At 42.0% G+C, this 27,524-nt stretch overlaps 1 protein-coding gene across 2 annotated transcripts in view; it reads left to right on the forward strand.

Moving 5' to 3' along the window:
• anos1 (anosmin 1) overlaps positions 1-27,524 on the forward strand; it is a 40,277-nt gene that overhangs the window by 3,603 nt on the left and 9,150 nt on the right. For both annotated transcript variants that reach the window (XM_020596494.1, XM_020596495.1), the window contains exons 2-8: positions 3,306-3,353; positions 17,269-17,331; positions 17,626-17,848; positions 21,828-22,012; positions 22,363-22,492; positions 24,746-24,951; positions 26,567-26,711. In XM_020596494.1, the coding sequence (XP_020452150.1) occupies positions 3,306-3,353; positions 17,269-17,331; positions 17,626-17,848; positions 21,828-22,012; positions 22,363-22,492; positions 24,746-24,951; positions 26,567-26,711 (1,000 nt within the window). The remainder of the gene's footprint in view (positions 1-3,305; positions 3,354-17,268; positions 17,332-17,625; positions 17,849-21,827; positions 22,013-22,362; positions 22,493-24,745; positions 24,952-26,566; positions 26,712-27,524) is intronic.

The following is a 27,524-nucleotide window of genomic DNA, read 5'->3' on the forward strand; positions in this document are numbered from 1 at the left end:
CTGTTAACTTGTACAAAGTCTCAAAGACATGCAGTATTTTCCAGTAGTTTAACACACTGGAAAACATACAGGCAAGATTAAGTGTAGTTCAAAACCATTTCACCAATGTAAACTGAGATCCGTTTAATCCAAATCAGAGGCCTAAAGGAAACAAAAGATTTCCATTTTCAAAAGGTGGAATGCTAGCCTCAGAGATGAAAGGGGTTTTGTTCTTGTTCCTCTCAGTTGTCGAGACAATGCAACATGCCCCTGGCCACCTGCTCTGGCTTCTCAGTCACAGTGTGTCTTTCTGTTTACATGACTCCACTGGTGTTACTAACAAAGTAGCAGCGAGTTTACCTCAGTCACACAGTCACTGACCACTGTCTGGCCTTCTCTCCTCGACCCTATAGTCACACAGGAGGATATCTGGAAAGCATTCATTTATTGGAGTCCTTGACAGCCCTCAGCGCTGCATAATGTTCAGACTGCAGAGGAATGCCTTAGTGAGTCAGAGAGATGAAGTCCTGACCTATAATTATTCCCCTGTTGGTCCCTGACATGGTGGGGTCAGCCCTGGACAGCTGGGGCAACATCCTGCTGAGCTTCTCTGCTACATGGATGCTGTCACACAGCAAAATTAGCCTCTCTGTGGATCTGTCTCTGTCACTGCTGATAGATGGGTGAAGGAAGGTGTCAAAAACGGGACTGATGATTTAGGACGTGGTCTAGAGTTGTGACAATCTGTATAAATTATCCTGAGGCATTGGCTACAAGTGTAAGCTTTTATTTACTGGGTGTCACCATCAGGCGGGTTGGCTTGGTTGGACTGAAGCCCTTTTTATAAGTTAGTGAACTCCACAAGGATTTTAATCATGTGGTACAGCACAAAATGTTACACCACCGAGGAATAATTCCTATTTTACTCCACATTCAGACAATTAGAGTGAAGGTGTTCTATTTTACACAAAAGGTCAGAAAACCTGCTGATGCACACTAAACTTCTCATTTCCACTTCATTAGGTAACAAAATGAAACAACTTTTTCGTGTCTCCTTAGGACTCAGCCTCGTATATTTTTCATCCTTATCTGCAGTTTTTTTGTGGAAGAGATTTTCTGAAGACATGACCGCACAATCATGGATTCCTTTGAAGCCATTTGGCCATTTTCCTTGACACTAAAAGCACAGCACTAACTGGTACTGTATGTCAAATTAAACCCTTTAATGATAAGTTCTCTCCTAAGGTCTCATGGGAAATTTCTTCTGGATTACATTGTGGGAAAAAGCTTTGAACTTGACATTGAACTTAAGCAGACTTTTTTCCTGCAGAACCCTAAAGTTTGGCTCTAACCTACTGCTTCACTGCCTGAATAGAGAAGCACACCCAACATCCAGAACTGAAGCTTCAGTCTAGGTCACTGACTAGAAAGAATTTCATTAAAGGTGCATTCATTTTAGATGTTATTATTTACATTGCCTGATAAATCAAGTAAAAATGGGAGAGGATATGGTGTTTCTCTGCTATCCTAACAACCTCCACAACACTGCTGTCGACCATGCTTCTCTTGTTATTCCAGGTCTGGTCTGTAAATTAGTCCCGCCTGCCACCTAGTGAAGGTTAGAAGTGTTTGTTGAACCTTGAGAAGTAATTTCAAACAGCTTTTTGAGTTGGAGAGAGTTAAAAGCAGTCAAAGGACTCATGTTAGATTCAGATGTGGCGTTCATCTTTCCGGATGCATTACATCTAAAGCTAATGTGTTTGTTTTGGTAATATAGTGACGTAGCATTGGCACGATTAACATGATATTAATTTCTCATGTCACATTAGCAAACCAATTGGATTGCCAAAAATATAAATTAGTCAGCTAACACTAGTTTTGGATTGGAGTTTGTCACAACCAAGCATTTGTATTTTACATTGCCAATAGGAAACAACATATGAGAGGACGGGCTAAGAGCTGTTAGGAGCAGATTATGGGGTTAGTTGGTTTGAGTGTCATTAGAAATCAGGCAGAGTAGCTTTAATGCAAAACTAAACACAGAGCCTCACTTGAGAATATTTGCATTTGTCAAAGGTGTTGCTTGGAGCAATGAACACCAACAGAATCATGATCCGGCTCTGCTGTTCCCCTCAGCTTTGTGGAGCTCTATAGCTTCTTTCAACTCATTGTTTTGGTTTTCAGCCCATAACTTGATTGTTTTGGTTCATTCTCTCCCACTGATCTAAAATGCTAACTAAAAATTACAGTAGGAGCAGACAAATGCTTTTAATAAAAAAAAAATAAAATAAAAAAAACTCAGCAACCCGACTGTACGCTACCTGCTCCTCACCAAAACAACAGCAGACAAAGTTAGCGACTAACTTGTGAACACTGTGGATCATTTAGTAGCCAAATATGTTTCCCAAGTGTTGGTAGAGACCAGTGAACACTGAATATTAGAGTTACATTAATCAAAAAGCTGACTTGATATTAATACTAATTTTGCTCAGTATCATTTAGATGTGTATAGGCACCAGGTTTACCATATCAACTTAAAGGTTGATGATATGTTCACAGTATTTTTATCTGCTTGCAGTTGGCTATATTGCAATTTTAAAACACTGAGCTAACACACAGCACACACACACACACACACATTTAAACATTTGGTCTGTTTCATGTTGATCAGCTGGTCATTTATTCTGAAGCACTAGCCTTGCACTTGTCGTCCAAGTACAATTATGGTTTGCTGAGAATGACAGCATAATTCTCCAGCCTAATGGAATTCAGGAAATGACCACTTGCACAAGCCATTTACCCCCACTGGTCCTTCACTTGACAACTCTCCATATTTACACAGAGGATTTATAAATACACAGCACTATTAGGACCAAATGTTTGCCTCATTTGAGCACAGAAGGTGGCACTTCCACAGCAATTAGAGAAAATTGGCAGGATCTGCAGTCTGCTCGGGAGTGCTGACATCAGTTCCCGACTCGGTGACCTCGGGGACGTCTGTTGAGAGATCAAACAGGTCCTCAGAAAAGCTGAGGTCAACAGACTCTGCTGAAACTGACCAGAGGTTTGGCCTGGTGCTGACGACCCCACTTTCCTGCTAAGGTTACACGTCCTCAGCACGCAAAGCAGAATCAAATCAGTCTGAAATGTGTCTGTTAGTGTTACTGTTAATCTAAAAGGCCACCACTTAAAGAAAGCAGTGTTACGGTATATTGCGATTGGAGAGGGGAAGGTCAAAGCTACATGTTTAGTTGATGAATTCATTTTCATAAATGCATTTTCAACAACATCTGATGATTAATGATAGTTTTCCTTCTCTCCTACAGAATAATGGATCCTTGGTGTGGTGCCAGAATCACAAGCAGTGCTCTAAGGTAGTGTGGATTCTCTTCTTTCATGAATGAGACACATGCCACATACATGCATTATTAGAGGATAATGCAACATAAAGTGCATAAGTCACGACAGGACTGGTTTTGTCATGCCTGCAGGAATTGCTTTGAGTTCTGTTGACATAGACTATACAGAGAAAAATGCTTTTCTTTTCAGCTAGTCCTTACTCAGATTGCTCCTACTTTCACCGATTTTATTTACTTGTTTAAATGGATACAACTAAAAACAATTTAAAAAGATTTGAAGACCTTCCCATCAATTTATGAAAGCAGAGAATGATTGTTTTTAATAATCTTATCATTTGGAATTTCAGAAGGATGCCTTATGGTTACCTCCTGCACTGCTTGTTTGTGTTTTGTGCCCTGTCCTGCAGAAGGCTGATACAAAGCTGGTGCTGACAGCTCCTCTGAAAAGATGGTGCTGACATATTCTATCAGACTATCCTGGAGTTGTTGACAAGACTCTCAGAGGTTACTGTATAGTCCGTAGACACTATGGAGCTGAAGTATGAAGGATGAAATGCTAGTAGAGCCAGGGTCTAAGTAGAAATAAGAACAAAGCTCTCTGTAGCTGTCTCTCACCTCCTCACACACACACACACACAGACCGTGACACCAGGATTTAAGGCTGTTAGCCATGAGGACTCATAAGAGGATGGTTTTCCCTTTCATGCAGGTGTGCATCTGTTTGTTTTTTCTCTCCAGGGTTTTTCTTCATGCTGCAAAAATTTGTCAAAATAAAATGCAGAAGGCACAGGTGATGGCATATTTGACGTAACCCTTGCATATATTTATTGGCTTTTCTCAAAGTAAGTTCACATGTGTACTTAGAAAAGAATGCATAATGAGAATTTGGGCAGTATTGCACAGATGTTGATTAATTGTAAATTCAGGAAAACAAAAAAAAAAGCGGTTGCATTTTTTATGCATTGCTTACTTAGCATGGCCTCACATTTGGTGTGCAGGACGTATTAATCACAATCAGTGTCTAGTATCAACTGCCTTGCAATATGACCCTTTGTGTTTGATTTCTGAATTCCTTTTTTGAATTTCAAATTGTTTCCTTGGCAATTTGCATTTGCCTGGGATACAACAGAGCTATTGTGCTTTGGACATTCTACTACATCTACAAGTGCAAAGATTATTTCCCTACTCTATTTGGCAGTATCAACATCAGTGAATGTGTTCTAACCTGTATGAAAATTTCAAAGTCGATCACTTCTACAATAAGGCCAGAAATGGTTTGGTAGTTAATATCAAAGCAGTAAGTTAAGGCAAAAAAAAATGTCTTCTTCTACATATTTCATCTGTTAATGTTAATGTATAGCTTCTCAAGAAGGCAAACCTTTTTTTGTTTGTTTTCACCACAATGCTGTGAAGCCTCCTTTCCAGTGTCATGGCCAACATCAGCTCTTGGCAGTCGTTGTTCCCCATGTCATTCGGCAGAGTTTTATGTTTGAAGAAGGCTTTTGCTGGCTGCGTGTCTAAGCACAGCATACTGTTTTCATAATCAACCAGCTAACATTGCTGAAACTCTGTAAATGTCCAAAAACTCTTTAAAGGGTGTCTTGTTCTCTCTGCTATAGCAAACATGTCAGTTAGCGCTTCTTTATCCTACTTGTAGGCTGTAAACAATTGAGGATGGATTTGGTGTAAGCCCTTAAAAATAATGATATGCTTGTGTTGCTACTGTACAATTGTGGCCTTTTGCTAATGTGCCTTTCCAAATCATTTCAAGAGCTCTCTGAAATTAATTAAGTTAATTGTGTACTGGGTTTTGGTTGCATTGGTGAAGTTTTAGCTGTAGCCAGAAGTCAGTATTTTGGTAGCAAACAACACCACACTTAACGTTCACATAAGTGACTTGCATGAACAAAAAAAACAGAGCTATTGTGGCCACTCTAACAAATGGACCCATGCTGTACAGTGGCTCTCTGTGAAAAGCTCTGCAGCCACTGATTAGCCTCTTCACTTCATGAACAAGCAAAGAGTCAAACAGAGAGACAAAGGCAGTGGTTCCCGGGGAGTGCGTTAGGGAAGAAGCTCTGTCCACCCAGAGCTCTGTGCTTCCTGTCTGTGAAGAAAATGAGAGAACAGGCTGCCTAATAATTTAGACAAAGATGCTGTGACCCCATCCATCTGTCTACATTTTAGTAAATCAAAGCCTCCTGTTTTCATTTGTAATGAGAAAGTCATCCCAGTCATCTCGTATGCAGCGTCCAGAGTCGGCCCCGCTCTCAGTGGCCTTATTGTCATGGTAATTAACCTGCTTGCCCTCTCTCCAGAGCACAGCGAGGTGGCATTTGGAGAGCCAGCAGAGTCATTACCATGCCACTGGACCAGCAGATAAACTCCTTGCAGCTGGGAGACGCCAAGAAAACAGACAGCAGGCATTTCTATAAGCTATTGTCATTTTCTCTCCCTACTGTTAGAGCTTCCTACTTCACAAGTTTGGATGTGTTCCCTGAAAGTTTTAAAAACTCGAGGGTGTTCTCTTTTTCTGCTGGTGCAAAGAAAATAGGTTTTGTGCATGTGCAATGGAGAATGTGCAGAAGCAGCCAAGATGCTTTCCATATTCAGAGCATGGCTGATATTAGCAGGTTTTGCCTTCCCCATGGGTGCAATCCAGGCTCCAACTCAAATGTTAGGACTGACTTAAGGCAGCTAAATGCTGGTCTGCACTGAAAGGGTGCACTTCATTGCTAAAACTTTGTTCAGGAAAGAAAGAGAAGAGAGGACATGTGCATTATGCCTGGATAAGTTGGCCTGTGGTGAGTCATTCGAACCGATCCATCATTTATAACTCCAGAGGAAGAAACTGTAGTTTATTGTAAATACACTGAACATCCAGGTCATTTTTAAAAAATCACTGTACCTTGTACCACTGACATGGATATCTCAATGAATTAGATTTAGTCACCTAGCTGAAAGAAATGAAACCACAAATCTGTAATACCATCTGTAAGCACTAGGATGTTGACTTAACGTTTCTCTAAACCAACCATGTTGCTGCAGTTTATTTAACAAGGGTTAAAGAAAAAGCATTAGAAAGAAGCACTGTTGCCATTTGACAGAGCTGTGCACATCTTTCATAGACATCTCAAAGTGCTCTTTCTACCTGTCACACACCACACCGCACATACCAGCACAAGAAGTGTTTACTCTCTTAGATTAAATGTGCCTTCGTCTTCATGTGTTGGAATCTTTGGAGCAGTTTGCTTGAATAACAATCAGTGGAATGCTACTATGTCTCATTCAAAGTGTCTTTCAAAGCCCACTGTCAATCCCCTCTCCCAACCCCCACATTTTCTCACGCCAAAATAAAATGGTCAAACTTCCCCATCAGTTATTTTTAGGATCTACTGAAACTGTAAAATGAACTCAGAAGCACCACCTCATTTTTCAATCTTAATTAACAAACCAAAAATAACAGCACGTACTTTAGACATTGCTTTCACTTGAGGATTTCAGTGTGTGTCAGTGCAGTTTACAAGGCTTGTATGATCATCTTTTCTTTGGCTGTAGCTAGTATATTTTGAGGCACTCTAAAAATGTGATAAAGCGGGTGGCGGCTGGCACTTTACAGCTTGGAACGGCTGGGTTTTTTTAGGTGCTTAGACAGACTTCAAAGCACCTTTTGGTCATGTTGAGGCCAGACATTTGTCTGTGTTAGCCATATTCCCAGCACCAACACCTCAAAGCAAGCTGGACTAGAAATCAGCCTCTCGAGTGGACAGCGTCAGTGTAGCTGCTAAGCAGAGTGTAAAATCTGGGAAACAGTCTAAGCAAGTTTGACTTTATTGATTTTCTCACTTCATATATATGAGGAAGAATTCTGTGGTGGTGGAGACCATGCAAAGTCAGGTATCCGTAGTTTCTGTGAAGCCTTTCTTTTAGTATTTTATCTAGACTGAGGCAGTGTGGTTGAGCGTGTGTGTGGGTGGCGGAGGAGTGTGAAGCAGGGCTGGTCAGTCCCAGCAGGAAGGACCTGATCTGGACATGGTTGTTAAGTTTCATTGGCCAAAGGGGGGGTTGCTTCGTTGGCTGCTATCTGTGGAGCTCATTATTCACATGGTGGGTGGCAGAGAATGAAAACCCCCCACAGCAAAAAACCAAAGAGGTGGCTACAGGAGAGGAGGCACAGACTGTGGAGCTGCAGCTTAGACTTCCTCAACAGTGAAAGCTCACAGTGAACGTTGCTCTGCGCTGTGCTGTCTGTTCATTGTCTGAGCGATGAGTGCTCCAGGAAATCTTCCATAAAGAAATACATTACTATCTCAGACCAACCTCTGTTTTTATTGATCCTACAGAGTAGAGGGGCCTTTTAACTGGTGGCCAAGATAATCAACCTTTCACACATAGCCTGATTTCACATGTTCTCCCTGTCACAAGGGATTTCATTCTCTTGAAGGATTAATATAATTAATGCAGCTGTGAAAGCCTCTGCGAGCAGTAATGACCAGTCACACTGAGACAATCCGCTGGCATCCGAGTGTTTATCATCATTCTGAGTGTGGATTGGCTGAATATCACAGAATACAGCGTACGTATTTTATTGCCTTTACCATCTTTTTTTTTTCCAAGCACAGATGTTGAGAGGTGCTACAGCAAGAAATTATTCAGTTTTATTTGTCATCCATGTTAATATATCTTTACCAGACTAGTCATGCTAACAGTCACATTGACGAAGGGAAGACTAGAATGTAAGAATCTTAAAGCTGATGTGCTTAGTAGATGTGGATTTATTAGTTTATTCCACTCAAAGCTGCTGCATCCCTCAGATAAATCCCATAGGTTGTGTGTGACAGCTTTAGGATGATTGAAGACCAGAATGTGCATCAAACAGAGTGACTGACAGTTCACTTGGCTTTTGACTTGGAGCTGACTGTTCCAGTGGAGTCATTTCTACTGAAAACCTCCTGACTGTACATGTATCTGTTTATTTCCTGCTTTAGTGTAAATCCAAATTTCTTACCAGTCAACTTGCCCAGGTTTGTCATTTCTTTGTAAAGCCTTTGGTTCCAGCTTTTGAAATACATTTAAAAGAGAAATCAGTCACCACCTCGAGCTAATAGAGTTCGTAATATCACTGGCAATGGGCTGCACAGTATTTCTCAATCAGGATGTGTTACAACTGGAGAGAACGAAGAAGATTAGTGAATTTGAAGTGTTCCCGAGACTCATATAAACATGGAAGATAGGGGTGGAATGTGACTGGAGCGTGGGATTAGGAAGGCTTTCCTCTCCTCACCAGTGTGCCATGTTTTACATGTTGTTGGCCTACATCGAGACAGAATCCCCAGCTCTCATTTCATTTGAGATTATGAGGGATTGGGACAGCTTCAGCGGTCACAGCACACCAGCAGGGCTGACAACATCTGCCTTGTTTACTGTCTTCCCAATCTGCAGTGATTGACGTTGCCATGGCAGCATGCATATTTTATTTTCCGTATGGAAAATGTGAGTTCATTATTATTGCTATAAATCAACTTTCTAGAGAGTTTGAATAAATAGTGCTGGCCCTGAGGAAGTGTTCCTTCAACTCTGTTGCTATGCGTCTCTCACCATAACATTATTCAGTGTGATGGTGTGGGAGGAAATACAGTAAATCATGCACTGGTCAGATTTGACATAGTTTTCAGAGAACAGCAGAGAGGGTTTGGCTTTCCCATGCTATGTCATAATAAAAGGCTCGCTGGCCTCTTTATCACTAATCTGACCCCACATGATGGATACGTCCTGTTGAATCTAATGGTCATAAAATGTAAAATGAGCCTAGAGGTAGGTGATAACCGAGGCTCTGGTTACAGCCTCTGAAATTTGGACCTTGTCACTGCAGACCATAGCAACATGAGATGGCAGACGACCTGTAAGAAAAGGAGCCCTTACAGGGATGTGTGTGTGTGTGTGTGTGTGTGTTGGCTGGGGGGATCTGAGTGAAACTTCAAAGTCATTAAGTATTAAGTGAACTGCTATAGCATTCCACAGCAGACAAAGCACAATTCTGGCTAAGCAGTGTGAGCTTTTTGCTCATAAATAAGGCAGGCACCTCTGATTGTGGGGTAAATGTATAATTCATGCACAGCCCCTCCTGCTCCTCCTCTTTTTCTTCTCACTTTCTGCCAAGCTATTCCTTTTCAGCTCTTTGTTGTCTGTGCCCTCAACTGCATTTAAATTAATAATTAAAGTGATTCTCAAAGACTGTCTGTGACACCACCTGCTAGGTTACTCACCATTTCCTTACCGGCTGCTGGGAAACAACATAGAAAGTCTTGAACCGTATCTATTTCAGTTCACCCCACTTGTGCTGGAATATTACATTGTTTTAGTTGGTTGTAAATATGAAAGAATTATGACGCTGGAAACGCTTTGAGCTTACATCCCTCTCAGGTTGTAAAACACGTGGAGATTTGGAAAAACATCATTACTTGTGCATAAGGGAAATTTGAAGAAGCCTGTGTCTTTTGTAATTAGGAAATGCTTACAGTGGGCTGCTGTGACGATACAACCATGTACATCACTCCATTGTTAGACGATCATTTCTAGCAGACATGGTCAAAAACACATTGGCATTCTTTTCATTTCTCAAGTGACACAGAATATTGCCAGTAGACAGGATTGCCCTTCATCACACCAGCCGTGACAGAAGTGATAAACATTGATGATAAGGATCTGTTGCACCTTATGCTAGATTTCTATATGGCTTAGATACCTACACATTTAGGGAGCGGACAAGAGCAAATAGCCACCAGTTTGTAACAAACATCATCCACCTCCAGGGTCAAATAAAGTGCAGGGCTACCTGCACGCTGAATCCAGCCATCCTCCACTGAGGGCTGTTTCAGACTCTATCCAAACTAAATGCAGCTGTAAACGCAAGGGTCATGCAAGTACTTATGTACATCAGCAGTGGCTGCCCTGTGTCTCGGCAGATGCCATACGCCGTTCACCCAACAGGTCCTAATCAGAAACGAATTGCTGCTGGAGAGGAGTGCAATGATTTGCTTCTGCTAAATCGGCCCAGGTAAAAGAAAAAAAGAGCCTTTGTCATATCCTATAAATGCAGATGAGCATGAATAACTTCACACAGCCTGATTTTTTTTTGACACCACACAGTTCTTCTTCTGTAACAGAAGACTTCAGAGTAGCGTGGATTTAGCACCCCTGAAACACATGAAATAACACTCACGCTTGCATTGCGTTACAATCTGTGGACCTCATATTCTGCTATACAAGTACACGCCAAACCCTCCTTGTGTAAGTGGAAGCATTTGTGGCTGCGTAACGATTGTAGTGTCTAAAAGAGCCCTAACACTCTGAACCATGTGGATTTTCTGTTAGTTTTCAGAGGTTTATGTATTTGTACAATAAATAACCCCACAGCAGCCACTACAGTATCATTTTATCTATGCCCCAGTAAATGATCAAACCAAACTAATTTTATGAATATTTCATCACATTCATTCAAACATCTTTTTTTTTATACAGTTTCCAACAGCCTTTAACTACAGTCTCACTCATCTTTCCTTTCTGATAAGTTAAGTTAGATAAGCTGCTTATTTATCTGGCCTTCTCTGAGCTTGTTGAGTACAGAGTTGCAGAAACACATTTCAAGTCAGTCCACTGTCTGCTCAGCGCGCACCTGTGCTTATTTACAGCAGTGCAGAAATTAAATACGTGATATCTCCTGGACTCAACCCACTATAAGGTCATGTTAGGTTGAGGAAATAGTGTGTCTAGACTTTATAACAGCTCAGGACCGGGATATCCTCGTCATGATTTACTCACTATATTTTTACAATCATGTGAAACTTAATGGCCTGTCAGAGACGTATTGGAAAGCCTTGCCAAGTATATGATTTTACACTCTCTCAGATCACAGCTCCAGCACTTGATGAAAAATGTTTCAGCGTGGTTAACCTGTAATGGAAGTCTAGCTGAAAGGCAGCTATGAAGATATTAGGCCTGCTGCACATTTTTTTAGTCTAAAGAAAAAAAACACTTTGGATTGAACTGACTGATTGAAGCTGACTTTGAATGTACGGCAGCTTGAAGAACAGCATGTGCCATGAATAAGAATGAGAGAGAAAACAGGGAAAGCATCAAGAGTAATGGTCCTCATTTTGAGGGGCGTGAACGAGTGACAGACGGAGAGTCATGTCCACTGTGTTGTGGATGAACGTGAAAGTTTCCATCCGTTCTGGTGTTTTCAGATTGTTCTCTAAATATTCTCCACACACATCGAAATGGCAGAAGAACAGAAAAATGACAGAATCTCTTCTTTTTTCTCCCTATTTTTGTTTTATTGTTTTCAAACTGTGAAATGCTCCATCTCGACCGTGATAGGGAAGGAAATAGGGTTGAATGTACTGTGTAGGCTGTTGTGACAAACATATCTGATGGACTTTACTTGTTATTGTGCAAATTGTCTTAAAACAGACACAAAACCATGTGCCAGTCACCTCACCTGTATTGTGTAGTTAGCTATAGGCTAAACAAAATAGAAATAAAACAACATAAGAAAAGATTCAAGGCTACAGAAACAAGTCTTCACGACATTGCTGACAAGTAAAAGGGCCCTAGCCATGTTTGCATAAGATATATCACATGATCAAAACCTCATTCTTCATCTGCACCACAACATGGGTCTGGTGTTTTCAAATTGATCTACTTTGGAACGAGTTTTGGAAAACATCCATTTTCTGAGTATGAACATGCTGTCTTAATGCAGTTGGAAAGCCAAAACAGGGAGAAAAATGCTTGTAAAATTTATCAGGATTAGATGGGATGTGGTCTGCGAGTGAAAGGGAATGACAGGCAGGGATGGAGAAAAGACAGCAGAGAGGAGATAAGAGCAGAACAGAAACCGGAGAAGTCGAGGGGAGATGACAGCCAAATAAAAGTGAAATAGAATGAGAAGTGAGTGAATATGTGCAGAAAGTGCCTGTTTCAATAGAGGGGGAGAGCAGAGCCTGGCCACTTGCTCCTGTTTGGGTCGATAGATAGGAGCAGAAAGCTGAGAGCTGCTGGAATAATTGAGACCGGTCATCGGAAGTGTGGAAGTGCCAGGGCAGCAGAAAATAGCCGTAACTCAGCGAGATAGGAGGTGGGATTTACAATGTGTGTGATCAACAGCAGAGATTCCTCCATATCTGAGTCTCCCAAAGGACCAGAAAGCTGCGGCCTGCGGTCTCCATCTTAAGGGGCATGAAGTGTACCTTGTTAATAGCTACTGCGAGTTTGATGCTGACCGTCAGCACTGGGATCGATGCGCTTCAGCTCTCAAATGTCATCTTTTGAGGGTGAAAAAGACAGGAACATACTAGAAAGTCTAGATTTCAGCAGACTGTGTAGCTGGCAAGAGGTACTCACATGTTTTGGCACATTATTTTGCATCTGCTAAGTTTCATTTAGACACTTTCTCACTAACTGGGCCAGTCATAGCTGTCTCACACATCTCACTGTGACTGCACAAACATGTTCAGGCAACATGAGGAAAATGTCATCTGCATCAGTATGAAATATGGCCCTTGTTTTATTTTGTGCACACTGTGTATTGTTAAGCTTGGGGCAGTCTTGACCGGTAGCAGTTCATGCTTCATTAACTCAACATGTGCATGACATTTTGCACTTTTTTATAGCTTATGTTATTCTTGTCACTCACTTGGGGCAGTAAGCATTTTTACGGTGGGTGGAGATACTCCTATGACTGACAAAGGCAGTTCTGTGCACTTCAGCCCCCTCCTCCTCATCTTCACCCCCTCTACCTCTCCCATGCCACGTCTCAGCCCCAACAAAGTGAAGATGGGCTGTGGCATTGGCTGCCATTCAGCCTGACTCCCCTGTCGGCCCCACAGAATGCCTTTCAGGTTACCCCAGAGTAACAACTGCTGCGTTTTATTACAGCGTGAAATGGGAAGTGAAAGACGGCTATGGATGTTCCTACTTAACCATGCAGAATGTGTCACTATTGGGCAGCAATATAAGAGGACAAAGGGGAAATCAGTTGCTTTTATTAAGACTAACAGCTCAAGTCCATATGCTCTTGTTCAAATCTCAGAGCATCTCTTTTTAGGTGAAATTTGTCCAGAAATATGTTAACATCACATAGGATAATTACATGCATTCCTTAAACTATTCACACAGATGGAAGCTGTGTTGGCAGCATGACAGATTTGCCTGAGAGAGACCCAGACACTGGCACCCAAACTCAGGAGATACACCATGTTCAACTCAGTACTGTCCTCTGCCCGTGTTACACGGTGTATTTGCAAAGATTAGGTCTCAGATAAACACTAGCGTCGCTATCGTCAGTAGAAGATGTGCAAATGTTTGACAGCTCTACACTGCAAAAACTCAATTTCTGAGTAAGTGAAATCATTTAAAATCTAGTGTGACTTGTTTTGAGTATGGTTTGGCTTATCCAGTCACATTTCATTCCATCGACAACAATAGCCTTTCAGGTGGTTTATGTCCCTTTCAGTACAAATCTACAGTTTCAGAATAATCATAAGAATAGAAACCACTTACATGCAGCACATTTTGAATGTGGTTTGGATCGATTTTTCTGGTTTGTTGTAAATAGCTCCTGAAATTCAAACTCACCAAAGGCCAGTGTAACAATTCTATTTTAAAATTTCAACATACTGTATGAAAGTAGAGGTACATGATTCTGGATCATGAGGGTGTGTATCTGCATTTGTTAGGATGGCGGTGATACCCTCCCACCCCCCACCATTAAAATATAAAACAAAACAAAAAATACATTGCACAAATACGTACAGCATGTCATGGTTTAGATTGAGCTCCAAACTGTGTAAATAGGAATCATGCACTTGAGTTATGAGAGCACCTTTGTAATTATATCCAGCCATCCTATTTGCTTTGGCAAGGTGTCTGTCACCAGTCCTCTCTTCCCTACTTGAATGTCAGGTTGTAGGTGTGGCTGCAGAGAAACGCTGACAGATTTCAGTTTTCAGAACACCCTAGTAGAGCTATCTCAGCTTCAGCTGGAATCTGTTTCAGGACTGTTGCTGCAGCCGTCTTGATAAAAGCACTTTTAAATACAACTTCCTGGTACAATTAAGCCATTTTTGTTAGTTTTGTCCCGAAGATTTGATAAATTGAGAATTTGGATCTGTGAGGGTGAGACAGCACTAAACACAGCCAGTATTCTCATCTCTGTTGCAATACCCTTGGTACGCAATGTGCTGTGCTAATTCATGCCGCTTGGCACGCAAGACTGAGCATTGCGAGGTAACATCTCTATTTTCACTTGTATCGTGTTTGTGTTGAACCAGAAAAAGGTTCCTCCACAAGAAAAGCCACTGGAATGCATTCAACCCCTGCACACAAGATCTTTCAATAAGTAAAATGAGCTTGATCCCTGGGCTTATGTGTGTATGCTCAGCGATTTGTTGAAGGGATTTGGGGGCTTTAACGTGTGCATCTACTGGCAGAATGTCCTTTAGACCCTGGTGCAGCACACAGCTTTTGCTTCAAGACCTCATTGTATGAGGCCAGGATGGTGAGGTTGCTGCTACTGCCCATCTGTGTTGCAGGGTTTTCTCTCAGAAGACACAATTGAGAACAGAATTAATGATATAAGGTCACTGTATTATTAGAAGCAGATGATGATAAAGTTGCATAGACTCTGTGGATGGTGAGGCATAACTTGGACAGTGCCGCTGTGCTCATATGTCATCTTAAGACTGAGGTGTTACAGTGGTTTAACCTGATCAGCTCTGTAGGAACCACATTAGTTTCTTTTGGAGCTCTCATCGGTCATAACTATTTGCTTTCCCGTGAAGGTGTCCAATTTTTTGCTCTGACATTTTATATGTTATACCACAGCAGTGATATATACAGTATATTGCTATGAAGTAATTAAGAAAATACCCTTCCTCCCAACGTCCTCCTCCACCCTCTTTATACCGAAGAGCTGGTTGTTTAACACTCAACACACCGTCCACATGGCGATCTTGCCTGAGACAAAGCTGGGCAAAGCACAGAGCTGCAGCTGAGTATAAATGAGGTGCTGGCAGGTGTGCACATAGTGCTGATTGCAACATGTTCCTCCAGGAGCAAGAGTTATGTTTCTTCATGTGCCCGTCCTCCGCACTCCATAAAAGCAAATAAACTTTTCACTGACAATGGCATAGTAATGACAGAGCTGGATAATGAATAATAAATACAGCTCTGACTGAGGAGAGAAGTTTCCTCCATCAACTTTGTGTTAAACACACTCAACAGGAGGTGTCCTCTTTTAACCACCCTTCTGTGCTGTACCTTACATAGTGCTACAGATTGTTCCTTTTCTCAGTGTACCTCTGCTGATGATGGTTATATTCCCATGCCACTGACCAGCAAATGATCTGTCCCAGATGATGAATGCTTTGTAAATTTACTGCTGTACCTTGTGTTAGTGCTGTAACTGGCACGGGAGATTAAATTAAATGGAATTGAATGAGTGACTTTGGCAGGTCTCTGGTTGGTGTGGTTTGGGCTGCTCCCAGTGCAGCACAGAAGCAGCCTGGCAGTGGTTTATGTGTGCGACTGAGCTTGCTTACCTCTTCTACACCAACCCTTAGTGGTCAGCAGCGGCAGCACGTAGGACCCCAGTCCCATCTGAATACATTCCCTTTCCTGCAGCAACATCTGACTGATTTTATTGGACATGCATAAACACTTGAGATACAGTTTTATGCAAAAGTTTAGGCACCCCTTGATAAATAACAGATTTTGGTGATTTTTTATTTGAACAGATGTTAACACAGTTTCTCTTGGAAATGGAAAAAATGCACAATATTTTCAGCAAACAGTGATGCATAGTTACTTCTTATGCCATAAATTGAACAAAAATAAAAAATAAAAACATTATTATGGCATGGTGCAAAAGTTTGGGCACCCTAAGAGTTCCAGAGTCTCAAAGTCTCTCACAAGGTATCAGACCTTAATCAGCTCGTTAGATCTGATGCACAGCAACAGCTGTCATTGGTAAATGCCAATTTCAAAGCTGTACAAATACTTTGACTCTTCAAACCTTGTGCACACACTTGTGGACACCCAGCAACCATGGGTTCCTCTAAGCAGCTGTGTAAGACCCTGAAAATGAAAGTTATTGACGCCCACAATGCAGGAGAAGGCTACAAGAAGATAGCAAAGCGTTGTCAGCTTGCAGTTTCCACAGTAAGAAATGTAATTAAGAGATGGCAGATCAGGGGAACTGTGGAGGTCAAGATGAGAGATTTGTCCAAAGTGAGTTGCTGTATTTAAAACAAGTGGGGTTTGACCAGATGGGTAACATCTTACTGCCCCATTATGCTGGGCAAAATTACCTTGAGGTTTTTCTTTTATCTCATGCCTATTGAAAACATTCAGTAAATTTATTCCACGTGTTAGAAAAATGGGAATCCCATGAACATTAAACTGAGTGTATCATTTACTAAACACTCTCTGCTTGGGATGGTAGAGAAGGGAGTTTAGTGCCACTGCCAGAATGTGTCAGGCCGGGGCCTGAGCGGAAGAGGTCGGCAGGATAAGAGTGGGGCATGGACAGGGAGGCTGGCAGCGATAAGGTATGATGAAGGAATGTGTCAGGGCTCACACCAAGCAATACCCGAGCATCAGAAGATTTCTAGACACAGCGCAAAGGTGTGCCTGTCTGCTCATAACGGAAAAATCTTTTTGCCCCATGTTTTTTTACATCCTTTGAAGGCATGCGGGGCATCTGTAACAAAAGAGGTGTGACCAGTTGTTGTGAACATACTGGGAAGTGGGTGAGTGAGGCACTTGTGAGGCAGTCAGCGCACCAAACACAGATAGCCTCATCTCTACGGCAGCAGCACCTTGATGTGGCTGGCTCTTTGAAGAACTGACACCCTTCTCCTTTTCACAGTGCCTGGAGCCCTGCAAGGAATCCTGGGACCTGAAGGAAAACCAGTGCCAGGATTTATGTGAGGTACGTCACTACCATAAATACGCTCGCTGCCTCAGACTCAAATGTTCAGACTTTGTAGGAAAATTCAGTAAGAGGAAAGTTTGAGAGGATTGTGAAGTGTCTTTTATGCACTGTGGTGACACAGTGTGTGAGGCTAAATCAAAGCTGTTCAGTGTACACCCAGCTCCAGTGAGTCATTAGCTGAAATGTAAACGGGACAATGCCTGTCAGCTGCCTGTTAGCAGTCAGGCAAATTGGTATGACAAGTAATATGACATATATTTTTCCTCCTCCTCTTCTCTCACCATTCTTTAGCCCCTCTTTCCCAAGAAGCACTATGAATGTCTTACAAGCTGTGAGTTCTTGAAGTCAATAGAGGGAGTGAAGCAGGGCGACTGTCCTGCCCCAGAGAAGGCCAGTGGCTTTGCAGCCGCCTGCGTGGAGAGCTGCGAGGAGGATGGAGAGTGTTCAGCTGTCAAAAGGTGCTGCTCCAATGGCTGTGGCCACACCTGCCAGCTGCCTAAGAACCTCTACAAAGGTGATGCTAAAGGCTGCTTAATTTGCATCATATTGTATTATGGTAAAACCATTCTGCCACAACTACAATTTTTAAGCATCAGCAGGAGAGTAAACAGTACACAGAGAGATCTTTATTATTGAGATTAATGATTTAAAACTAAAAAGCGTAACACTGGCTTACACAGATGCATCATTTCCTGTAAACTCATGATGTATTTGAAATGGGAATGGCGAACTGAAACAACACTGAGAACTGCTACACTATATCTAAGAGGCAATGACTGAATGTAAATACACTGAGTGGCTATTGCTAAAAAAATGCTGATTATAAATACAGTGAAAAAAGGGAGAGGGGGTTGATTTCATGAAAATACTGATGATTTTAACATCCCCACATACTGTATTGATAATAATTTATAAATCTAGCATTTATGCTCCATGTTTTGTTCATCAAATTGAATTTTTCTTGATGTCTATTGTGCCATTTTATACACATCTCCCTAAAATTCAACTAGACATGTTTGTTAACAATGAAAACTTTCTTAACAGAAATATAAACTTAGGTTTTGTGAGTTTGAAGAACATTTGTTAGTAATGACAGAGCCACTGACAGATGAGTGAAAAATAAACAAGCAGTGAGAAAGAGAACCTTAGATGCATCAGTAAATCATGAAAACTTTTAAAAACTTTTAAAACGATTATATTAGAAGCATCATGATTTCTGGAGCAAATGAAGTTGACAGATTATGATGCATCTCTAAATTTCATCATTGCTCAGGGATTAACATGGTTCGTCAGCTCATTCCTGGACACCCTTTCTCTATTTTTCCTTTTCAGTAAATGATGTTTAATATCTGGTAATGGTGCAATGCAAGCATCATGCTTTTAACATGATTAAATGTTACAGTTGTGCATAATTTTCATAAATAGCATCAAACCAATTAATCCCTCCCTGTCAAGCATTCATTTGGAATCTTAGTAATGCAGATTGCAGATTGTCTTGTACAATTTCTGACGACTTGCTTAGAATCATACATCATTATTTCATCTCTTCGTATTTTACTTTGCCTACACATCTGTTATGCTGTCTCCTGTTGTAAATTGGATTACATTATGTCTTGAATTTGCTGGATAAGCTTGATAAGCTTGGGTTTCACAGACAAATATGTAGCCAAGAATCTCTGCTCCAGTAAAACAGTTTAAAAGTGCTGCCCAAGGCGGCCTGATGTTCTGAGAGTGCTGAGTTGTTATGTGGGAGAACCAAGAGCCCCTGAACTTGGAGATGGGAGCTACATTATATATACTATGAGCATGCAGCTGTTGAGAGCCTGAGGCCATAACAGAGAGATATGCTGAAATGGAAGCAGTGTTTGGATCAAGCTTTGAACTGCTGCAGTGTGCATGCTTGCTTTGAATCACACTGGAGTAACATGTTCTCCTGTGTGTAGTATGTTTAGTTTTGAGAGGCAAGGGCATCTGATTTGTGAGCCTGGGCTTGTGCACACTGAAGACTGTGCTAGTATTTATATTAGATCTGGAAAACTCCTGAGGGACTTCACTGTGGATGTTATGCTCAAAAGGTGAACAGCACATTAATTGGGGAAAGATGAAAGCAGGCGTAACCTTGAAATTTTCAGTACAGTGACCCAGTCAATGAAAACCATTCACCACACTGTGAGACCTTCAAATCAAGCAGCCTACCCGCTGATTTAGTCCAAACACTGAGCCCGTGACGAGGTCGCTGTCAGCACTACATTTACGGTAAATTACACTGAGCGTTCTGGTGAAAGTTCGGATGGAATTTCTGTCCTGGTCCTCAGTGTTAAAGGTCTAATTAGATGCTCATGGCTTGAAGAGCATAATTGTTTCTGTGTGTGCACAAGAGTGTATGTAGTCTTTGCCATGATGAGCCATGATGCTGGAAGGCATTAGCAAACACAAGCGAGGAGAAATGGAGCGTTTCCCCCACTGAGATCACTCTCAGATGTGTGTGTTCAGGTTAGGGTCCCCAGCCCACGCTATGTCCCTGATTGACAAAAACTGCAGTATTCAGGATCTCAAAGACACTGGGCCCCCGCTGGGCTTTTGATCTGTAACAAAGCTTCTTCTTTTTTACATCAATAGAGCCCACGCTGTTACCCATCATCCACTGCTCTGTAGTGTTGTCTCAAAGATGAATTTGTGGAATGGCGCATCAGATAAAATATGCTGTGCACGTATATAAATAGGCAGTTTACTAGGCTGCTCTGTTTCTCTCATTTTAGTTCACTCATTTCATCCATTCTCTGGAGAAATGGCAACACACACATGTAACCCAAGCTCTTATGAATGTTTTCTGATCAAAAGCAGCGCACAATTTCACAATCGAATGTGAAAGAAGATGGAAAAGGAGCTGGGGGGTGGTTAAAAAGAATATGTGAAAAATGTAGACGTCAGAATGAAATTAAATTAAGCGAATGTCATATTCACACTGTCACAACCAGCCAGTCTATTAGTCCATCAGTTATCCTCAGGTTACAGTAAGCCCTTGTGCTGCAAGCAGTATTTGTAGTGTTTTCCTCAACGCCCTGTAATTAGAGCAGTAATTATGACAGTATGTGCGTGAGTATTGAGAATTATATTCCTGGAGTGTAATTTTCAGCATGATTAAGGCATGAATGGATGCCGTACTCTTGATCGTGCCTCATCAGCAGTTACATCATAGTTTGGAATGAGCATGTGGCCACTGAAAAATGAACACCGTGTGGTTCTTGAGCCAAACCTGACCCAGCAGTTATCTTTGGAAGGAGCAAGCTGAAAGAAAGTGCATTCATTTTCCCTCCCACATATTGTAGAAGAGAAGGAGGTTGTGTGTGTGTGTTTGTATGTGTGTGTGATTTGTGCTTTGCAGGAGCACTTGTGTGAGTTTGTGGGAAGATGAGCTAAGACAGAGGGAGAAAAGGAATGCTATGGTTACCTTGGTGTTTATTATTGCACAGGAAATGTGACACGTTTGTTCACGCACACAGACACACACACACTCTGCTGTGGAGCTGTGAAACCACAACACAATGACCCCCAGCTGTTAGTATGCAGAGAGCTGTTATCAGTAGGACAAAACAAAGTACTGAATCCATATGCATGTGGCTCAAGGATCCTCCCCCATCTTTCACAAATTTATATGTATCAATCAATCACTTTTATGGTCCCTCTGTGAAGACTGAATAGAGATATAAGTGGATGAAGTGCTCCGCATACAAAACACAGTCTTGATGAAGTTGTTTACCGACATGCCGTGCAGCAGCCTTGAGCACGTGCTGATGCTGCTTATAAATGCGGAGCAGTGGCGGGCTGCTCAGCAGTGACAGAGGTCCACCGTAATGGTCTGCAGAGCTAGGCGATTTATTGAGGGCTATGTGGATGTATTCAGCCACCTCCTGTACTTCCAAACTTGCTTTTTCAATCTCCATCTCATTATCACTGTGCCCAACACTCAATCAACAACTCGCTATGTCTCCACTGCAATAAATTCACTTGAGAGAGTCGGTCTGATTTGGCTAAGCATTTGGCCCAGTCCTGCACCTCATAAATCTCTAATATATTGCACATGGCCACATAGACTTTGTCTTAACAGCTGTATGTGAAGTGCGATGATGCAGATGTACTTTACCTACAGTGTATATTATGTGTGTATGTTGAGTATTTTGTGTCTGTAAGAGAGAGAGAGGTGTTACGTGCACCATCTCGCATACCCAAATGCAAACTATGTGTATCATTATGAACAAGTGCAGCTACTAAAACACATTACTCTGTCCAGGAAATATCACACTCAGTCACAGCAGAAAGATGATTCTGTTGACCCACAGCATGTATTAAATCTATTGCGGTGAGATCATGTCTCGTTTTCAAATCTATATCTGTCCAACTCTGATGGTGTCATTTATCTTTCCAACTGACTTTCCATACAGTGGGGATATAAACGCTCCTCACAGTATTGTCTTCCTTCTTTGTGCTGTCAGGAGTCCCTCTGAAGCCAAGGAAAGATCTGGTGTTTTTGGAGCAGCCATCAGGTCAGCTGGAGATCCACTGGTCCTCCAAGTTCAACATCTCCGTGGAGCCCGTCCTCTATGTGGTGCAGCGTCGTTGGAACTATGGCATCCATCCCAGCGAGGACGATGCCACAGAGTGGCAGACAGTTGCCCAGGCAGGAATCCACACACCATACATGTGAAATGTCGAGTCACACACCAGCAAGGGTTTTTTTTTGTCTTTTTATCCAATCAGATTTAGTTGTCTGGGCGGTTCTTTGGATCAGATTTATATCACAATGTAATATCAGCTTCACATGTCCCAGCGTGCCACACTCTACAGCTGTGAAAATGCTCCTCTGCGCTGACAGACTGTTACGCACGGTTGCACATTCCTCACAGTCAAAGTGTCTTTGAAAGTTTGGCAAAGAGAACAGCGCAGATGACTGATGTGGCTCACGTGGGGTTGTGACCCTGCCTGAACCATGACCCCTGTGGTTTGATCCCCCCCCCATCTGTCCCTCAGACTGCAGAGGAGCGTGTCCAACTGGCTGACATCAGAGCAAGCAGATGGTACCAGTTCAGAGTTGCTGCAGTCAATGTCCACGGGACCCGCGGCTTCACTGCGCCTAGCAAACACTTCCGCTCCTCCAGAGGTCTGTGTTTGCATGTACATATGCATGTGTGTGTGTGTGTGTGTGTGGCCTTGCTTGGTGTGTAAGTTCCTGTTTGACACCCACTGCCCTCCATTTGTTATGGATAAGACCTTGGAACAGGTGGAGCCCTAAGAGTTTTAAGACCTTAATTGATTCTTATATGACCATACAGACCATCTGTATGTGGTGAATATTCCGTCTCATTTCAGCTAAAGCCATGAAATTCTGTATTTTGTTGTAAAAAAAAAAAAAAGTCTTTTAAAAATCAGTTTTTGTCCACCTACACTTTGCACCTTGCATCACTTAAGAGGACTAAAACACTTGTCCACCATTTTGTGTGATTCACTCCTAAGGTGTTCAACCCCATGGCTCCATTAAGCAGCACTGAACTGATTATGATTGATGATCATAAGTGATTGATGATTGGTAAAGCCGTACAGTTACATACATGGTGTTCCCTCTCTTGCATTTGCTCTTTTAGATGTGTTTATTTAAAACTGTATTTGGGCATGAAACCTTTAAACTATGATTTTTAAACCTTTTGTTTATATTGTCAACACGATTTCTAAATAAGCGTTTCCCCTCTGCATTTTCCACACATTTACCCTGTGAGCTAAATGGAAAAGGTAATTCCTGCCAATGCCAATTAGAATGTGAGTAATTAGGAGTGACTGGGGTGCGTGGAACATTTCTGTGGTGCAACCAGATCTACATTTATGTTTTTAAAGCAGGGGTTTCCCTCTCTTTACACTCATATAAAATGTAATATGTCTGAATTAGTCAGGATATTGCAGGTTTCAAATAAAAGCAAGTGTTGTCTTGCTTCCAGTGGGAGTGATGTAGTTTAAGCACACTTCAGATCTTTGCCACAGATTAGTGAATGAGCTCTGATGGCATCCTGTGTTACTGCATGTATCCCCTTCCCTGCATTTTCACTGGTGAATGACACTAAATAGCCAGGTTGTGATGTAGATGGCATTTGTTAAGGTTGCAGCCATTTGTTGTGCAGTTCCCAGAGATTACAGGTTTGTCACAATAGCACTGCATCTACACTGAATCTGATTCAGACCAGGTGAGGTGTGTTTGTTTGACATGTACGTGCCCACCAGTGCAGCCTCGAGCAGCCTTGAGTTCAGCGTCTGTGAATGTATATCGTGAAAAAAATTGTCTGACTTCTACTTACCAAAATGTACCAAACATTATTCTTGTGATAAAGTTGTTTACTACTATTGGCAGACATTCTAAGAACTCACCATGTTCTGCCAGATACTAAAAACCTGTGCTAAAGGTATTAGTATTTAGTGGTATGTGTGTGTGTGTGTGTGTGTGTGTGTGTGAGACCTATCCTGTCAATCCGTCATCATACATTTGCTCCCCAGAGCTTTCTGGATAGCTGTCAGACATAGCCAGACACCTGGTGGGGAAAGGATTCTTCTGTAGAGATGAAAACTGATCTCCAATCAGGCCAATTAGTGCTGGAATGTTGATAGATTGATGGGAGCTGTCATGGATTGGATGAGCTCCTTGCCATTCTGTCATGCCATTGTTATTTATATAGTAAGGCCATGTCATCTGATTGCAATTTTGCGCTACAGTCCTTTGTTAGGGCAATTTGTAGGAACGGACTGGTTATTTATTTTGCACAGCCAGCATCAGCTGGTATGAAGAACCAATGTGTTCAATTGTGTTTTTGGACTGGATTAAATGTGTTTCAGGTGGGAGAGAGGAGGGGAGGGGAGGGGAGAGCCAGCTGGCTTGTGCCATGAATCATTTTCTCATTAAAGGACTATTCCCTCTGGTTTGGCATCTGGCATGTGGGCCTACCTCTTCGCTTTCGCCAGGCTTACATCAGCAGCTGCCAGCAGGCTGGGTCACAGCACATATGGATAGGTTCAGAACCAGCTTTACTCTGGAAACACACACACACACACACATTAGTTAGGGTACATGGAATTCTGAATTTGGAGCCAAAGTGAGCAGCATGTGTTTGTTAACTCCTGACCTGCCTCTCAGTCTTGCCAAATGCTCATCGACATGACATGACACCTGTCATAATGTCTCACAGCAGACTGTCAATGGAGGGCTAATTACTTCGGTGACGTACAGGGTCTCCTTCTTGGCTGCAGTGCAGATTCTCAAATGGTGAAAGATATCTTGGCTTGAAATACATTGAGCTTTAAATTATACTTGCAAGAAAACTGCCTTTGCTCACGTGTGCTGAAATCTGTTTTTTTCGCTGTTGCTATTCTTCAGATCCGTCCGCCCCTCCCAGCCCAACCGGTCTGCGTATCACCAACATGTCGCTGGGCGATGAAGGCCTGCTGACAGTTCGTCTTAACTGGACCTTGCCAGAGGAGCCTGATATCCCCATACACCACTATAAAGTGTTCTGGAGCTGGACTGTGCCCACCAGGTCGATGGTGCCATCCAAGAAGAAAAGGAGAAAGACCACCGATGGGGTAATTGTTTCACTCTGTCTCAGTGATGTGGTCTTTCTCTCTGTTTCTCTAAGACTGCAGGGTCTTGTCCAGGAATATCTCAGTATCTTCTTTTCAAGACATCACTGCATATATCCAGGATAAAGATAGAAAGAGATTATCAATAGAAAGAGGTCATCAATCTCACACAGAGAATGATGCTCTTCGGTGTTTTTATTCCCTGTAATGATAAAATGCAGTGTTAAACATTGAAAGCCTATCCCTTGTGATAAATAGGCTTCATTTATCATGATTATTTGTGATTTCAAGGTCTGTGTTACTTAAATATCTCTGTTCTTCACCTTGTTTTGCAGTGGAATTTTGGAACTTTCGATTTCTCCTTCTCTGTTTCTGAACTATTTTTGAAGCAGTACATGGCTTTATTTATTTATTTATAACTTTTTTTGACATAGATCGCAGCAGACTTAGTGTCAAGTGGTTATGTAAGTATAATCACAATTCACAGTTTCTTCATACTTATCATCTTTTACATTAATGTATGTTTAAACTAAGTGACTCAGTAAACCAGGGAAGAAAAGCTATAAACATCCTTGAAACATTTTCTCCTTCTTGAATCTTATTGTGAAAGCTCTCTTTATTCCTTGGAACGCTTTAGTCTACACGCTGGAACTTTTTCAAGTCATTGCTCCAGCCAAAAACAAGTTGTTTTATAGCCCTTTGTCTGGGGTGTCACATTGAGAAAGGTTCCTAGCTTGCAAGCACCAAGAAGAGTGAATATCATTTGGTTATAAAAGCTTAAACAAACAGGCAGGCTGAATGCTTACAAAGTTAGATTTTCTGAGTTGGACAACTCGGTAACCCATAGAAAAACATTTTGATAGTATTGCAAATTATTATTGTTTTTTTTTTCTTTTGCTTCTTCATAAACATTACATGAGTATATATTCGAGCATTGAGTGCACTGCCGCAGATTGAAACAGTGGGTCTATAAACAAGTTGAAAACTGACCTAAATCATGTAACTAGATCACTGACTGTCCTCATAAATCACAGACTCTACGTATTACTGCATAAATTTCATATTTAAAAGTTTTGTGAGCTATTCCCACAATACATCCAGTAACATGTGACCTTATAGCACATACCTGTGTCTCAGTGTCTGTGATGAGCGTTTAATTAGAGACTCGAGCACACAGACAGGTTGTCTAGACGCTCCGTACACGCCTCTGTAGATTCTTCTTCTGAATTAGTTTGTGAAATGCATAGCAGATGTGACACAGATGAGACAGAAGTGGGAGACATCAGACACCTATTGACACATGTACTACTGGTTTCCACTTTGGCACCTCAGGGCTTTGAAAGCAGCCTGCTGGTAGAGGAATGTCAAAACAGGCACAGTCAATAACAAGAACTCATCAAGCTCACGCTGATGGTGGAATGCTGGAAGTCGAACACAGTGAAGACGCCCTGGGAGGCTCTGATAACGTGGCTCCCTCACAGGGCCCTGAAGGCCATCTCCTCGCCACGATACCTTCCTTGGCACCACATGTGTTCTTAATAAACAGGACCCAGCTGGCCCTGGCTGAGCTGAGGTGGAACTATGACAGGGCCAGTGACAGAGCTTTCTGTTGTCGTAGGCTCTGAGATGGGTGAATCTGGAGGGACTTCAACAAAACAGCAGCTACACTGTGGAACTGCAGGCTGTCACATACTGGGGCCAGGTGCGACTGAAGAGCTCCAAGGCTTCTCTCCGCTTCAGCACCACCCAGAATAATGAGTCAGGTAAACACTGGTGCACAGCTTTTACTCCTTGAGCTGTCAAACCTGTATTTAAACAATGTTCTTTGTGCCTGCTGGCAGTGTGGTGCTGAGGATGTCAGGTAGTCAGTTCACTATTTAGGTCCCTTTGAAATATCTTAACAGCTAGTGGATGGATTGCCACAAAAGTTTGTGTTGACATTCATGCTCCCCAGATAACGAACCCTAATGACCTTGGTGATTTGCCTTTAGCCCTATCATGAGGTTGGCATTTGTGTGAAAGAAAGGTCTCCTATAAATTTGATCCCCTCTAGGATCATCGTCATGTCAAGCTTTTACTTTGTCTAATGTGATGGTTTATGAACAAATACCTGTAAGACTAATGACATTCCAATAATTCTGAGCTACATTTAGTGCAAATTAATAACTGCTAGCAACAACTGCCACTGTGTGCATGCTGACATTAGCATGCAGGTCAAAGCGTGGCCGTGCACAGCCTCACAGAGCTGTTAGCATGGCTGTAGACTTGTTACATTCTATGCATACATGCCATTTGGTGAATATTTTAAGCCAAAGCACCTTAAGTTAGTTAAGACTCTGCTCATAAAATAATGCAGCTGAGGATATGTGGCAACCAAAGAAGCATAGTATGTGCAATTAAGAGTCACATACAAGGTCCCACGGTTCCTGAAATCAAACAACCTGAATTGAGCTGCACTTTTGTCATTGCAGATTTGTAAGGGATAGATTGGACCAACCTAGCCGATTCCAGTTTGTTTGTTTTACTTGAGAGCGGACCTTTGCGAGATTATGGACTCTTACGGCAAACAACGAGAG

Source organism: Monopterus albus, unplaced genomic scaffold (genome assembly GCF_001952655.1).
Source record: "Monopterus albus unplaced genomic scaffold, M_albus_1.0 scaffold30.1, whole genome shotgun sequence".
Classification (NCBI taxonomy): domain Eukaryota; kingdom Metazoa; phylum Chordata; class Actinopteri; order Synbranchiformes; family Synbranchidae; genus Monopterus; species Monopterus albus.